This window comes from Meles meles, chromosome 17 (assembly GCF_922984935.1).
Source record: "Meles meles chromosome 17, mMelMel3.1 paternal haplotype, whole genome shotgun sequence".
Classification (NCBI taxonomy): Eukaryota; Metazoa; Chordata; class Mammalia; order Carnivora; family Mustelidae; genus Meles; species Meles meles.
Genome location: NC_060082.1, coordinates 41,297,830 through 41,315,652, shown reverse-complemented (window position 1 = coordinate 41,315,652; position 17,823 = coordinate 41,297,830). Strand labels below are relative to the sequence as shown.

At 37.6% G+C, this 17,823-nt stretch overlaps 1 protein-coding gene across 4 annotated transcripts in view; it reads right to left on the bottom strand.

The window, feature by feature from the left end:
* RABGAP1L (RAB GTPase activating protein 1 like) overlaps positions 1–17,823 on the bottom strand; it is a 762,787-nt gene that overhangs the window by 652,790 nt on the left and 92,174 nt on the right. For all 4 annotated transcript variants that reach the window (XM_045983134.1, XM_045983136.1, XM_045983137.1 and 1 more), the window contains exons 6-7: positions 14,732–14,889; positions 13,187–13,297 (exon numbers count right to left, since the gene is read on the bottom strand). In XM_045983134.1, coding sequence (XP_045839090.1) covers positions 13,187–13,297; positions 14,732–14,889 — 269 coding nt within the window. The remainder of the gene's footprint in view (positions 1–13,186; positions 13,298–14,731; positions 14,890–17,823) is intronic.

Here is a 17,823-nt window from a genome sequence, read left to right as displayed (position 1 = left end):
GCTAGGACGTAACAAAATTCCAGATTCCAGAAGAAAAGCAAGTGTTCAGCATAAATCATGCTGTTTCTACAAACAGTTTAGGCACTCATCAGTTCTGGGAATGGTGGGACCCTTCCTGAAATCTGAGTTTTCAGATGGCTTCCAAGAACCAACCCTACAATTCCTACCCTTAGGAACAACAGCTTCAGCTCCACTATGTCAACTCTCTTCTGTAGAGCCCGATCTTCATATTTACATTCTAAGTAAGGAGAACTTTAATATAAAACAATGTCATCTGTGTGTTAAATAATATAGATTCCTCAGGAGCTCAGTTCCATTTAAAAGACTTAAATCAAGTTATATTAAGCTTTGATCAGTTATCAAAAGAATAACAATCTTCTATAGTACAGTGGAATAATGAAATAACTCATCAAAATAATGAACTTTAAAGGAAACATGTGAATATCCACATGAGAGGGGAATCTGGGTGGTGCAGTCAATTAAGCATCTGACTCTTGATTTCTGTTCAGGTCATGATTTCAGGGCTGTGAGATCGAGACCCACGTCCAGCTCTGTGCTAGACATGGAGCCTGCTTAAGATTCTCTCTCCCGGGACACCTGGGTGGCTCAGTTGGTTAAGCAACTGCCTTAGGCTCAGGTCATGATCCTGGAGTCCCGGGACAGAGTCCTGTATAGGGCTCCCTGCTCAGCAGGGAGTCTGCTTCTCCCTCTGACCCTCGCCCTTCTCATGCTCTATCTCTCTCTCTCTCTCAAATAAATAAAATCTTTTTTTTTTTTAAAGATTTTATTTATTTATTTGACAGAGAGAAATCACAAGAGAGGCAGGCAGAGAGAGAGGAAGGGAAGCAGGCTCTCTGCTGAGCAGGGAGCCCGATGTGGGACTCGATCCCAGGACCCTGAGATCATGACCTGAGCTGAAGGCAGCGGCTTAATCCACTGAGCCACCCAGGCGCCCCTCAAATAAATAAAATCTTAAAAAAAAAAGATTCTCTCACCCTAAGGGCATCCAGGTGGCTCAGTTATTGAGTATCTGACTTCATGGCTCATGATCCAGGGGTCTTGGGACCGAGCCCCGCCTTGGGCTCCCCGCTCAGCGGGAAGCCTGCTTCTTCCGCTCCCACTCTCCCTGCTTGTGTTTCTGCTCTTGCTGTGCTGTGTCTCTCTCTGTCAAATAAACAAAATCTAAAAAAAAAAAAAAAAATCTCTCCTCCTCTCCTTCTGCCCCTTACCCCCCCTTTAAAAAAAAAAAAGAAAAATCATGAGAATAAAAAGGATGAGGAAACATTAGAACACAGTCAAACTAGAAAAAAAACAAATTAATATTTAAAGTACAAATACAAGACTTCACATATAACTTAACTTTCGTTGACTGCGTAATGTACTACTAAATAAAAACAACATTTTATGTACTTCTTCCTCCCTCGTCTCTTCAAATGAAACAAAGATCTTTAAAGGAGAAAAAAACAACTTTCATTATAAAGAAGGATAAAATATTAGTATTTAAGCTATGCTTACTAGTGACAAAATAATTATATTTACAGATACCTAAACCCTCTCCTTGCACCTTCCCACAAAAATAAGTCATACAAAAGAGTCAAATGAAAAAATACTCAGAATGGAAATGGACATATGGCAAAAGTCATTAAATAGTTTTTATCCTTGCCATTATCATTATTATGAAAGCCAGAAAAAAAAAAAGAAAAAAGAAAAGAAAAGAAAAAGAAAAACAAAGCCCCCAAAAAGAAGAAAAACACAAAAACAAAAAACAAAAAAAACTATTTAAAATAACCAGGGGCTCCTGGTGGCTCGGTCAGAATGTCTGATTCTTGATTTCAGGTCATGATCTCAGGGATCATAACATCAAGCCCTGCATCAGACTCCACACTGAGTGTAGAGCCTGCTTGAGATTCTCTCCCTCTCTCTCTCTGTTCCTCCACCCCCTTAAAAAAAAAAAAAAGAAACTATCTAAATAACAATTTTAAAACTATCTAAAATAACAATTTTCTTCCCAGGCCCCACCCTGCCCAGAAATGTATTTAAAACTTCACCTATGGGACTGGTTGATCTTATCAGGTATTAATTCAATTAGCCAGTCAAGGTTCAATTAGGAGAGAAAACACAGTAATTTGAACAGGGAAAGTTTATTATAAAGAATTACTAACTATAACAGGAGAGTAACAGTAAAGAGAATTCTAAAGAATACCTCAAGCCTAAGGGAGAGTACACCAGGAAAGAGTACTTGGGAGGAGGATCCTCTCCCTACAGCTGATATTCTGTCCTTACTAGAGAAAGTACGATTGCAGTAGAGTGGATGGCAAAAGTTTGCTGGACTGAGCTGGGCCACAAGTAAACAGGAAACAGCCCACGTAGGTGCAGGCAGCCAAGTCGGCCAGTACATGAACAAAGGCAATCAGAGCGCCCGGAGCCAGCTCACTGGCAGAATGGTGTGAGGGCTGAGGCCCACAGTATCTGTGTCTGGAGGTCCACAGGAAGATCTTGCTGAGCCTGGACCGGGATTCTGAGCTCGAGGAGGGAGTGTGTGCACTGGCTGCACAGCTGGAACACACCATTGGATGTCCCAGAATCTTAACAGCATGAGCAAGAAACCACAGCACACCAGAACCAAAGAGAAGACCTGTCCTCCTGCAGTGTCTCTCTAGCACCCTCTACTGGCTCAATTTAATACTGCGCTTGCTGCAAACAAATTTCGCTCCACCAATACAAAAGACGGTAGATTTGGAACCAAGAAATAATAAATTGATAACTGGCATAGGGTATAGTTAAAATACCCCACTTCTCCTAATTAGAACCCTAATTTTGGGGTGCCTGAGTGGCATCGGCCTCTGGCTCAGGTCAGGATCTCAGGGTCCTGGGCTCCCTGCTCAGCAGGGAGTCAACATCTCCTTCTGCTTCTCTCCCCACTCATGCACCCACAGTCTCACTTTCTCAAATAAATGAAAAAAATCTTGGGGGAAAAAAAGAACCTTAAATTTCTTAAACCAACGAATTAAGTTATTTTCTAATGTAAGTTGAGTATGTAAATTAGTTTATTCACTATGAAAAAATATGGATGCTCCTCTAAAAATTAAAAACGAATCTACCATACGATCTGAAAATCCCATTTCTGGCTATACAACCACAGAAATGAAAATAGGATATCAAAGAGATAAACACACTCCCATGTTCACTGCAACATTATTCACAACAGCTAAGATATAAAAACAACCAAAATGCTCGTCAGTGGATGACTGGATAAAGAAGATGTGGTAAAGGGACACAATGAAATATTATTCAGTCCGGAGGAAAAAAGAAATCCCACCATTTGCAACAACAGAGATGAACTTGAGGACACTATGTTGAGTGATATAAACGAGGAAAAGAAAGACAAATACTGTATGATCTAAACTTATATGTGGAATCTAAAAGAGCCAAACTCATGAAAGCAGGGCATAAAAGGATAGTTATCAGGAGATGGGGAGGGGACAGGAAAGATGCTATTTAAGGACACACACTTGCAACTAGTAGTAAGTAAGGCCTAGAGACCTACTGTACAACACAGTGAGTATAGACAACAAAACTGTATTATCATCAAACTTGCTAAGAGATGAGATCTTATAAAAAAAATAACTATGTGACGTGACAGAGGTGCTAACTATTGCTATGAGGGCAATCATAGCACAACATATAAATACATCAAAAAAAGAAAGAAAAGAAAACTCAAAGAGGACAGATGAGTTAAGTTCAAAGAACAGCTTTTAAAATATTATGGAGGGGTGCCTGGGTGGGTTGGTTGGGCATCTGGCTCTTGATTTTGGTTCAGGTCATGATCTCGTGGTCATGAGATCCAGCCCCACACTGGGCTCCAAGCTGGACATGAGGGCCTGCTTGGGATTCTCTCTCTCCCTCTCCCCTGCCCCATTCGAGCTCACTCATGTGCGCGTGTGTTCTCTCTCTCTCTCTCAAAATAAACAAACAAAATAAAATATTACTGAGACTTCTGGTCACCCCACCAATGTTTTCTCATTTTAGGATGGAGAAGAATGATGTCCTTTAAGAAAAATTATTAGAATATCTAAAGCTTTTGATTTCATAATCATAATTGTATATCTTTCCATACAAGATATAAATAATTGTATATCCTTCCATAAAAGATATAAATCAAACTAACACCTAGGCAGCCTGAAGTCAGTGACTTGAGCTTCTTTCTAAATAAAACAGTAACTTGCTAGAGTGAGGATAAAAATAAATGCTAGGTAAATCCAGGAAAAGACCTTCAGAATGGTCAAACATCAAATTAGATCAGCCCAAAAATAATAAACAGTTGAAGTTCTACCATTCCCCAACTCCAGTGGTATCAAATCATATTAGAAAATTGTTCTGAGGGGCGCCTGGGTGGTTCAGTGGTTTAAGCCGCTGCCTTCGGCTCGGGTCATGATCTCGGGGTCCTGGGATCGAGTCCCACATCGGGCTCTCTGCTCGGCAGGGAGCCTGCTTCCCTCTCACTCTCTCTGCCTGCCTCTCTGCCTACTTGTATCTCTCTCTGTCAAATAAATAAATAAAATCTTTAAAAAAAAAAAAAAAAAAAAAAAAAAAGAAAGAAAATTGTTCTGAGAGAAAAAGAGCCCCAGGTGGTTTTTATTTTCAGTACTCCTTAGCTTGGAAATCTTTCCCTCAAGAAAATAACACAAGGAAAGGTACCTGTCAATCACTCATGCTATGAAGTATGGTACTTAACACGTGAATTTCTCATCATATGGTTTTCACTGTAAGCCAGCAAGCACAAATTAAGAAGTGAAGCAGCATATACTACCAAAACCAGCACATCTCTGAATCACTCCACAAATGATCAAACTACCTTCTGTTAATGATGTGTTATGCATTTTTTAAAGTATATGTAATGGTTGTAATTCCCCAAAATTAGGATCAAAGTGACTCATGGAAATCCCTTTTTTCTCATAGTGTGGCCCACGTTACCCAGTACAAACAGAGTTATATGCTCATGACAAATCTAGTCATTGCGCTCTGCTTGCTGTATCAATATTTCACTTTGATTCACATAGCAAGCATCAGGGCGGATCCCTGGGAACAGAGTGATCAGACAGACATAAACGCTAAAGCCAAAAATCTCTTCCCAACTAAACTTCCACAAGGCCTGAAATTGCCATCATTAAAACACCGCTTCTCATTTACAGTAGCCCATCTGCAAAATATATATGGTATTATTGTCCTGAATCATTTTATTACAAAATACTAGTCAAAAAATTAATACTGCAAAAACTGAAAAACTCCTCCCTCACTTCTCAAGTATGAGGCATAACCAACAATCTACCTAAAGCACTGAAGTGGGCGTGATGTAATAGTGCTGGTAAAAGTGTATTCTAAACATTACATAAAACTTTAAAAGTCTGGGGCGTCTGGGTGGCTCAGTTGGTTAAGCATTGGCCTTCAGCTCAGGTCCTGATCCAGGCCGGAATCGGGCTCTCTGCTCAGCGGGGAGCCTGCTTCCCTTCCTCTCTCTCTGCTTGCCTCTCTACCTACTTGTGATCTCCCTCTCTGTGTCAAATAAATAAATAAATAAATCTTTTTTAAAAATAACTTTAAAAATCTGTATCAATTCAGTAGTTTGCCAGAAATTTTTCTCACGATTTCTACGTGTGATGATTATCAAAAACCACAGAAATGTCTGCTGGTCAGACACACAGATGACTGCCATTTCTGCTCTAGAAATACCAGAAGAGCTTGACCTGATCAAATCCACACACTTTAACATTTTAACTGGGGGCTCACAATAACCAGGTTTGCTCTTCTCACACATCTCAGATGACAACCGTCTTGCTTCCTCCCATCAATTATCATTGTTGGCTTTCTCTTCTAAAAATCAGTCAGCATTTTTTCCCACGACATGGTGTCCCTGAGTTTGAAGTCCCTGAACAATCACCTGGATACCCCAACTTCTATATTCTCACTTTCACAAATTCTCAAAATATGACAATACCGGGGCACCTGGGTGGCTCAGTGGGTTAACCCTCTGCCTTCAGCTAGGGTCATGATCGCAGGGTCCTGGGATCAAGCCCTGTGTCAGGCTCTCTGCTTGGCGGGAGCCTGCTCCCCACCCCCCCACCTAACTCTCTGCCTAATTGTGATCTCTCTCATAATTTGGCTATTATGGACATAAATCAAACAATCAATCTTTAAAAAAATGAAAATACCAATTCATTTTTCTCCTAACTGGCTTGATTAATGTTAAACTTAGTGGACAATCAGGATTTAGTTTGGTACAATCTTAAAGAGGACACACTCAGAAACCAGAAGGCTTTGGTTTAAAGCCTGGCTCTACCAGTTTCTGGCCAAGTGACCCAGGTTACTTAAGCTCCTTAGTCTGTTTCATGATGTGCAAAAACAGGGTAATAATTATAAAGCCTTTCTCACATGTTGTTATGGCAACGGTAGCATGGCCATCACAGTAAGTGCTCAATAAATGTTGGCCGTTACTACTTTCTCTCTTCTGTCCAGTTCCAAATAAAGTTCAATGTAAAATCTAACACGGATCACTGACAAGACTATTAGAAACTTTCAAGATATGAAGGCAGTCTTCACATAATCTCTAAACAAGGAAGGGTTTTATCAGGTGCAGTGTCCTGTTACTACTACAATGAGTTTTGTCAATATGTAACACTTTTTTATACTTTTTATTCGTTTTTCAACAAGTTTTGAAAGAGGCAGTAGAGAGTAAGAATATGTATTCTGATACCAGATGGACTCAGTTCAAATATTAATTGTAAGACCTAGGCAAGTTATCGACCCTCTCTGTGCCTCAGTTTCTTCAAGAGTTTCTTCAAGTGTAAAAAAAGATAGTATCAGCAATGCCTCTACAACCATGTCCAGCACAGAAGCGCTACATGAGGGATAAGTAGCTAACCACAAAGTTCTGTGTTGCTAGCATTGTGCTAGATATTGGAGATTCTGAGATAGAAAGTCTCAGTTTAATTTGTCAAATACCTACATAAAAAGAAGGCTTGAACCCCTGAATACACAGGGAAATGGATTCTTTTAGAAAAAAATATTTTTTGAAAAAAGTCCAAACATGAAAATTAGATGATGGATGGATGCTCTGAGGTTCAATGCATTATTTTCTACTTTTGCATATGTTGAAAATTTTACATACATAAAAGTTGCTTTTGAAAATGATAAATCACTTTCTCTTTCTGAAGATACACCAAAATTATGTAACACCAATATCTTTTTTTTAAGTTAATATATAACGTATTATTTGCCCCAGAGGTACAAGTCTGTGAACCATCAGGCTCACACACTTCACAGCACTCACCATAGCACATACCCTCTCCAATGTCCATAACCCAACCAGCCTCTCCATACTCGCTTCCCCCCAGCAACCCTCAGTTTGATTTGTGAGATTAAGAGTCTCTTATGGTTTGTTACCCTGCTGATCCCATCTTGTTTCATTTCTTCCTCCAAAATCCCCGCCCTGCCTCTCAAATTCTTCATATCAGGGAGATCACATGATAGTTGTCTTTCTCTGATTGACTTATTTCGCTCAGCATAATACCCTCTAGTTCCATCCACGTCATTGCAAATGCAAGATTTCATTTCTTTTGATGGCTGCATAGTATTCCATTGTGTATATATACACCACATCTTCTTTATCCATTCATCTGTTGATGGACATCTAGGTCCTTTCCATAGTTTGGCTATTATGGACATTGCTGCTATAAACATTCGGGTGCACGTGCCCCTTCGGATCACTACATTTATATCTTTAGGTTAAATAACCAGTAGTGCAATTGCTGGGTCATAGGGAAGCTCTATTTTCAACTTTTTGAGGAACCTCCATGTTGTTTTCCAGAATGGCTGCACCAGCTTGCATTCCCACCAACAGTGTACACGGAGGGTTCCCCTTTCCCTACATCCTCGCCAGCATCTGTCGTTTCCTGACTTGTTAATTTTAGCCATTCTGACTGGTATGAAGTGGTATCTCACTGTGATTTTGAATTGTATATCCCTGACGCCGAGTGATAGGGAGCACTTTTTCATGTGTCTGTTGGCCATCTGGATGTCCTCTGCCCATTTCTTGACTAGATTATTTGATCTCTGGGTGTTGAGTTTGATGAGTTCTTTATAGATTTTGGATACTAGCCCTTTATTTGATATGTCATTTGCAAATATCTTCTCCCATTCTGTCACTTGTCTTTTGGTTTTGTTGACCTTTGCTGTCCCAATGGTTCATTTTTGCTCTTGCTTCCCTTGCCTTTGGCGATATTTCTAGGAAGAAGTTGCTGCAGCTGAGGGCGAAGAGGTTGCTGCCTGTGTTCTCAAGGATTTTGATGGATTCCTTTCTCACATTGGGGTCTTTCATCCATTTTGAGTCTATTTTCGTGTGTGGTATAAGGAATTGGTCCAGTTTCATTTTTCTGCATGTGGCTGTCCAATTTTCCCAACACCATTTTTTGAAGAGACTGACTTTTTTCCATTGGACATTCTTTCCCGCTTTGTCAAAGATTAGTTGACCACAGAGTTGAGGGTCTATTTCTGGGCTCTCTATTCTGTTCCATTGATCTATGTGTCTGTTTTTGTGCCAGTACCATGCTGTCTTGATGATGACAGCTTTGTAATAGAGCTTGAAGAGTCTGGAATTGTGATGCCACAAACTTTGGCTTTCTTTTTCAACATTCCTCTGGCTATTTGAGGTCTTTTCTGGTTCCATATAAATTTTAGATTATTTGTTCCATTTCTTTGAAAAAATGGATGGTATTTTCATAGGGATTGCATTAAACGTGTAGATTGCTTTAGGTAGCACAGACATTTTCACAATATTTGTTCTTCCAATCCATGAGCATGGAACATTTTTCCATTTCTTTTTGTCTTTCTCAATTTCTTTCATGAGTACTTTATAGTTTTCTGAGTATAGACTCTTTGCCTCTTTGGTTAGGTTTATTCCTAGGTATCTTATGGTTTAGGGTGCAATTATAAATGGGATCGACTCCTTAATTTCTCCTTATTCTGTCTTGTTGGTGTGTAAAAATGCAACTGATTTCTGTGCATTGACTTTATATCCTTATACTTTACTGAATTCCTGTATAAGTTCTAGCAGATTTGGAGTGGAGTCTTTTGGGTTTTCCACATAAAGTATCATATCATCTGCAGAGTGATAGTTTGACTTCTTCTTTGCCGATTTGGATGCCTTTCATTTCTTTCTGTTGTCTGGTTGCTGAGGGTAGGACTTCTAATACCATGTTGAATAGCATTCACACCAATGTCTTTCTATTACAAACTTTGTCAGCAGCAGTTTGAGGCAGAGGTGTTAAGAATTCTCTTGACAAGACTGCCACCTAGTGGATCACCTTAAATTCCACCATTTACATTTTGTTATTTAAACACCGTAAGGGGCGCCTGGGTGGCTCAGTGGGTTAAAGCCTCTGCCTTCGGCTCAGGTCATGATCCCAGGCTCCTGGGATCGAGCCCCGCATCGGGCTCTCTGCTCAACAGGGAGCCTGCTTCTCCCTCTCTCTCTGCCTGCTTGTGATCTCTGTCTGTCAAATAAATAAATAAAATCTTTAAAAAAAAAAACACCTTAAATACCACATATAATCTAATGAAAGGCAAGATTCTTTTTTCCAAAACAGACAAATCTGAATCGCTTCTCAGCCTTTGGCTGAGACCAAGTGCAAAAAAGACAAATCTGAGATACAGGAAATTCAGTCTGTTATGCTGAATGAAGTATTGTTTGTGGAAGAACCCTTAGCTGAAGCTATCTCAGTCAGTTTTGGTTTGGATATTTATAGAGGTGATCAGATAAAATGTGTTTAAAAAAAAATGGTGGGGGGGGCAAAGAAACTTAGCATGGGTTTAATAATTACTGTTGGATATATGAACCCAGAGTTGTTAGTATCATCAAGATCAATTATATTAAAATAAAAGCAATAGTGTAAGTGGTTATATGTGGGTATAATTTTTTTTAAATAATTCTAATGCTATACAAATAGGCACCTGTGGGGCTTAGCAACAATAGCAACATATACTGCTCAAAAAAGTGCTTTATCTCAGATAACTTAAGCAGATGTTGAGATAATGAGCTCTGGAAAAATGCCTCAAAATTATTCAGAAAGTAGAATGATGATGGAGACACTGATGTTGAAGATTACGGAGTCTGAAAAGTTGGCTTCTGAATATGAGGGTGGGCAAAAAGCCCCATTTCTATGTTATTATTTTCTGTAATATATTCAGAATGCATGTGTAAATGTTTAAGCTAATGAAGAAAACATTCTAAGTAGGCATTCAACTATTTTACTCATATTCATCAAGGTTTCAAGTTGACCAAAGTTGGAGCTTCTCATTAGGAACAGGAAGGATTGCCTCATATACAAGCATAGCACAAGCCTCTATTATAGAGACATAACATGCCATTAATCATAAAACTCCAAAATTTTTCAATAATGATTATTAAAAGTTAAATTACTCAACATCTAATACTCTTTACGCATGTTACTACAGACGTATTAAATGGAAAGCTGCCTTTTGTTATGCCAGAAGGAAGTTCTGGGGGCATGTCTTACGGATGCAGGATGTGAAAGGACTCCCAGTGGCAAATTCTGGACAATGTGAACACCAAAATAATTAAGTTCTGTAGTGAATTATAAAGTATTGTAGTGGGGAGGAGAGAAATTCAGGAGTCTATACCAATAATAAATAGGTAAGTGGAAATCTTTGGCTTACATCAGAATGCCAAGGGCTGACTGCCAAATCTAGAGAAAGTACAGGAGATGGAAAATTGTCATTTTGCATTCCTCACAGTAAAGACTGGATCAAACAAGAATCATGAATGAATGCTAACTTAAGAAGAAAATTTTGATGAGAAGCAGGACATTTTCATATATCTCCCCACAGACTGCTTACTAGTTGCAAGGGGGGGGTGGGAGAAGGAATTACAGCGAAGAAATGACATTCTGACAAATTCTGGCAATCAAAATGAACATCACCAGTGAGAGACAGATGGTTATCAGATGGTTGTAAGGCACCTTCAAATGTGATCCACGGTGACAGAAACATCACCTACATAGCAATAAATAACTTGGGTCTAATCACACAGTAGTATCAGATAAACCCCAAATTAGCAAAGCTGTATTAAAAAGAGGAAAAAATGGGTGTATTCTTCAAAAATGTCCATGTCATAAGAGACAGAGAAGGGCTGTGGAAATGTTTCCAGATTAACGAAAGCCAAAGACATATGGCAACTAAATGCAACAGCCGACCCTAGTCCGAACCCTGAACTGGAGAGGGAGAGGATGCTACTGGGTTAACGGACAAAACTGGAGACAAGTCGCAGTTTAGACAAAAAGTATCGTATGTGCTTATATTAGAGCTATCCCAATCCTTATTTTTAGTAAATACACATTTCCTAAGAAAGTACACAGGAATAAAATGCCATGGTGTACGTAACTTAAATCATTCAGAGAAACGATTATATGGGTGTGTGTATGCAGGTAGATAAGTAGGTAGGTAAAGACTGAGAGCTAGAAAAGAGAGATTGAGAAAGTGGGTGCAAAGCAAGTGGCGTAAAATGCTCCCCACAGGTGATTCTGAGTACACAGGTGTTCTCTGTAGCAATTTTTTTTTTTTTACCTTGTCTGTAAGTGTGAAATTGCCTACTTCTGAATAAAAAGATTCAAACATTGCTCTACCTACTGCTAACAACAACAAAAATTCTCATCATTCTTGTAGGACTAAAATATTCCAAATCAATAATACCTTTAATCTCTAGCTATTTTTCATGCATTTTATAACTCACAATTATTTTTTATACCACTAAAAAAGGAGAAAAGATGACAACCATAATTATAAGACAGAATTAAATAGCAGCATTTTTCCTGTTATCTGGGTATGAGTAGTAAAACCCAAGGGTGGGAACAAAGCAAAGCTAAATTCCTGACATGCTAAAGAACATTCTAAAGAGATAATTGGAGGCCAGACACCTTCTCCTAGACTTAAAAGGGACAGAGGTGCCCATGATGCCATCAGCCAGCACCTCAACTTGCCCCCCCACCTTCATCCTAGTCTGTAGAACTGGGGGGTTGGAGGTAAGAAGTCATAGTCTACAGCAGTCTTGATGAAGAGGCTTTTCTTTCTCTTATGACCATCACCAATTGCTCCCACTGCCTAAAGCTAAGTTAAAAGGCATTTGTTTTTATTTCTGGATTTTTGCCACTATAAAAAGTATAAACATCCTTAAAATTATGTCCTTACACAGTAGTACTCTTTTCAATAGGACAGAGTCCCTAGAATGGGACTGATGCATCCAATTATAGGTGGGGTTTTTTAGTTCTATAGATGTTGTCAGATTGTTTTCAAAAAGGATGTACACACACGTTACCATTTCCCCATATCCCCAGCACCTCTTTATGTTATCTTTGTCCGTTATCTATCTAACTGCTACCTTACATACATTTCCCTGTCTATTCATGAATACTAACATGTTTTTATGTATATATATATGTTTGTTAGCCAATTGAATAGCTGTCCTGTAATCTGCTGATTCATACTCCTGTTTTCCCCTTTTTTCTGCAAATTGTTAAGAAATTTATGTATATTATAGATATTAACCTTTCATCTGTCATTTACAATACAAATACTTTTTCCAGAACTATCATTTGTTATTCTTTGTTTATGGTATCTTTTGTCCTACAAGATTTTTTTGTTTTTATATGATCAAATATTAACAAATACATAAATGCACACACACGTTATGTATATATGTTTGTGTGTTTATATATTTAAAAGATATGTATCTATCTTAAGCCCCTGACATCCCAGTAACTAAATGTAATTTTTAATTATCAAAGACGATTGAGAATTTAAAGCATTTGTCCTATATATAAATAAGGGACAGCAAGAAAAAGAGATGTAACCAAACAGGGTTGAAGCAGTTATTACTGGGGGAAGAAAAAATTCAAGTTTATTTTTCCCATCAACTGAGATTTTCAATGAACCAGTTAAATCTAACTTATTTAAGTGGATACAGCATTAATATTCTCATTCTCATTTTTAAATGGAGAAACTGAAGTATGGTGAAAAGCCACAGTGAGTAATACAGCTGAGTCTCAATAGTATCTCTTGAAACACAACAGCAATGTCAATACAAAGTTTTGGTAGCATTTAGGAGCAAGCTGCTTACCTTTCAATAGCTAATTCTTTGTTAGAAAGTTGCTGCACTGTAATCACAACCTTCTTCTCTATTCCTTGTTTTAATTTGAAATAAAATTTGTCTCTATCCTTAGGAACAGGACTGAAATATGCGAAAAGAACAGAAATTATCAGTATAATAACACAATAAAATAATCTATTCCAAGGTTAGAATCTATTCTGAGGTTCAAATGAGAAAATACCCTTAGTCTTAACATGCTCTAAACTCTCATTCTGCCAGAGCAGCTAGCTACAAATTTTACAGTCAGCAAAGTCATTAATTAATTTTTAAATTGGACTTGCAAGGGCCTTATACTTTATCTCTAACACAAGTTAAAACCAAGATTATTTAAAGGACACCATTTCAATTTTAGATTTTAAATTTAACAGATTTAGGAATATAGCTTATTCATTTTTTAAGACTCACTATTCTGGTTTAGCTGGTTGTGTGGCCTTAAGACACTAAAGCCCAAGACAAAACAAAGTGAGAAGAGCTTGCTTTAAATATCTACCATTTGGGATAACTGTAACATACTCAAGTAAATACACATAAAAATGGACAAAGAGTGGGGCGCCTGGGTGGCTCAGCGGGTTAAAGCCTCTGCATTCGGCTCAGGTCATGATCCCAGGGTCCTGGGATCAAGCCCCGCATCGGGCTCTCTGCTTGGCTGGGAGCCTGCTTCCTCCTCTCTCTCTCTCTCTGCCTGCCTCTCTGCCTACTTGTAATCTCTATCTGTCAAAAAAATAAATCTTAAAAAAAAAAAAAAATGGACAAAGAGATATGGATCAGTACAACTACAATTCTAGCCTAAGCCAGACTGACCACTACAACTACAATTCTAGCCTAAGCCAGACTGACCACTCTTAAGAATTAATTAAAATAATAAATGTCTAAAATAGAGGTTGTCATATCTGAAATGAAAAAATCCCCTGAACAACTTATCTAAGACTCAATGTCTACATCTACAAAAAAGCAGACAAAATATCTACCTAATAATTATTGTTCGAATTAAAGGCACATAAATGATCATTAAGAGCATAACTGTGCTCTATTTGTGAACACAAGAAAAACATTCTAAACATACAACAGAAGAAAATGTTTAATTAAATGATGGTCAAACCACCCAACACACTATTGATACCATTGAAGCTGATTTTGATTAAGAACATTTTGGAAAAGTTCTTACATAATAAAGAGAATAATTACATATATACAAGTGTATAAAAATACCCTTAGAAATAAACAAAGGGAATAAATCAAATATTAAAACTGAGTGTGGTTGACAAAACTATACCTTTTTATTCTGCATTTATTATTTTACCAATTTTTCTATAAATCATTATTCTTAAATACTGAGAAAATCATCTACATAAAATATCTGAAAGCATGAGAGTAATGAAACATACTCATTCACCTGCCAAATATTTCTCATGTTAAAGCTTTCAACGAACGTTGCATAGCTTCTGGAAGCTTTACATTAGCCAGTATTATATTTCAAGCATAATACCAACTTTTATTCTTCCCAAATAACCTCACCTAAAGTTTCCTTTTCCATCATCTTCTTTTACCTCCAAGGAGACACTGAAGGTGAACATGTCACTGTCAGGGGTAGGAATAATCGAGTCTTTAACATCAGTCACTTGTCTGGAAGAACGTTTGAATGCCGTACAGAAACTATATAAAATTCTGCTTACCTGAAAGAAAAATGGAAATACCATTAGGCAAAGGTTTTAACTGCATTTTGCTACTCCTCTTTCCTAATTCTTGAATCTATAACTTTCCATGGTCACAATTTACTTCAGCAGATATAGTGTAAGCATACATTTATATATTTATGTTCACACATAATATATATATGGCACTTTATATATATTGCTTGCTTATATTCATATAAGCTAGTATTTATGTATTTATGTATGTTTACATATTGTATGTAACATTTTATGTACAGTTTCTTCTTTAAACTCTAGCATTTAAAATGGTAATAAAAAGGTCTAACTAATTGAAGCTCACTGAAGGAACTATATTTATTTACAGATGTTTCCAGGTCTCAGAATATACCATATTGCAATGAATGAACCCTAAGATAATTGTCAGAATGGTGTTGGCTTCTAAATATTCCCAATAAACACACAAAACAAGGTGTTAGCCTAAGTTCTCAATTTCTCTTTTCACTCCCCTCAGCTGCAGAGGGCTAGATACTAAGGCACAGAATAAAGCAAATACTGGTGTTAGCAATAAGCTGACACGGTAATGTGATCTAAAGAGATTCAAGTGCTGTTCCTCAGTGTTGCTGTGATACAAATGCACTGTAGGATTCCCAGCTGAGATGATCTATTTACTAGTGCTAAGCCACCCTGGTGACTTCTATAAAATATGTATCTATCCATGGCTTATCCCCTTGCCCTAAAGTGGAGAAGTACTCTAGACCCCACACTCTTTCAGAAGTTATTCTCTTCCTTGGCTCCAAAAGAAGCATCAAACCATCTCAAAATTGTAATCTTGAAGCACAAGAGAACTTCCAAATTTATCAGGCCACCCATGGGTTGAACAATGAAACCAAGATGGAAAAAGAAGAGTTTAACAAAGGTCATACATAATCTCACACTGGGAGATACAAGAGACTTCCTTAAATATGAACAAATCCCATCGCTTCTCGGCCTTTTGGCTAAGATCAAGTGAAATATGAACAAATCCTTCCCTTTAGATAAAGTGAATTAAAATCATTCACTGAATATGTGAGTTTAAGACTGTAATATTTTGTCATTTGCTTGAAATGACCACTTACATCAACAGAACTTCTTAAAGCATGGGGTCTTTCATTCTTCTGTTTTTGTGATGTTCATGTATATTCTGCCTTTTCTCATACAGTCTATCACATTCAAAAATAAGTGGTCCTCAAATTTCCCACAGCCACACTTGCATCTATTAATCAATAATTACCTTCCATGGAATGGAAACTACCTTTCCATTGCCAAATTAAGCCTAACTGACTTACACACTTTTAAATGTGTACAAATACTGCCTGCCAACCTGAGGTTCACATCCAGCAGAGCACATTTGTACCACAGTGCTTGTAAAATTTTTAAAATATTTTAATGTTACCCAACTATAATTTTATGTAAATGAGTAAAAACAACAAAGGACTGATACAACTAAGAAATGCAGTCCTCAACTCTTCTACAATTAAGATAACGAATTCACACATTCATTTAATAAATATTTTTTGAGCGCCCTCTGTATACTTAGTATTATTCTAGGTGCTAGGGATACAGCAGTGAATGGGGTGCTTACATTTCAGCCCACGTACGTTGAACGTGGTTTGGGTAGGGAAGAAGGAATCATTAGGTAAGCCAAAACCAGAAATAGCCTCAAATGGATACTTATTCAATTTATCTCAATACTTTAAGTGGTTAGAAAAGAAAACAGAAGCAAAAAACCCACTAGAAATAAGTCATTCAAGAGTATGACTCAAGGTAAAGTGTAAATAGGAACTTTAAATCACTTTTAGTTGAGTACTCCCCATTTCCTAACATCAAACAAAATGTAAGGTCTATTATTTGCTATTTACACATTCAACTCCAGCATATTTTTAAGAAAACATTGCATGTAAATATAGGGGAATACCTGTAGATACGCTGATACATTAGTAGTCAAACCCCAACCATACTTATTCTTTCTTCTCCTCTCCCGTACCTTCTAACTATTTCGTTTTCTTTACATAAGAGCTATCAGCAAGCCTGCCACATCAGGACACACCAAAAAAGTCAGGGAGCTTGGCAAATTCTAAAGCAGATGGCAAGGCCCAGCAATTTCTCTTTAAAAGGTTTTTAAGTATATGGGGCTGAGCCAGAGTAGTTAAGAATGACTGGGGGGGGGGGGGCAGAGGAATCAGACTACACTTTTCTCTTTTTAAACATAGGACACAACGGTACATTAATAGCAATCAAAGTACATTTCATCCTCACCACGTCTTAGAGCTACTGCTCCCAACAACGAGGTTAAAATCATTTGTGAATTCTAGAGTCTATGAGCAGCTGGAATGGTGACCCAATGATTGGCAAGGTAAAATATCTTCAGGAATAATAATTATCAATGTCTCTAGTTACTGAAACAAATTGGGTAACCAGCTACACCATGAAAAGAATATTAAAAACATACACCATGGTCCAACATTTCTATACATGTCACACTATTAAACATGCACACACACACACACACACACACGCATACACACAAATAATCGAGAATAGGCATATTCTTTGCAGAAGGGAAGCTTTATTGACAAATAATACAGTACAGTTTTTCCCCAGAAAGCTATACCTATGGAAAGTACTAATTAAACACAAAAGTATCTGTTGGGGTTGTTGAATATGAAGAGGTAGGAGGAGAGCACATGTAGGTATGTAGAAAGGAGATATACCAAAATCTTAACTCTGGTGAAATTTTGAGTAACTTCTATTTTCTTCTTTTTTTCAGTATTTTCCACCTTCTCAAATATGTATTATTACATGTAAATACTCCAAAAAAATGCTATTAAACAAAAAGGTATTTACTTAACATAAATGACATATTTTTCCAGGATAAAGCCTTTTCGTTAATATTGGTGAAAGATAACTCTTTTTTAA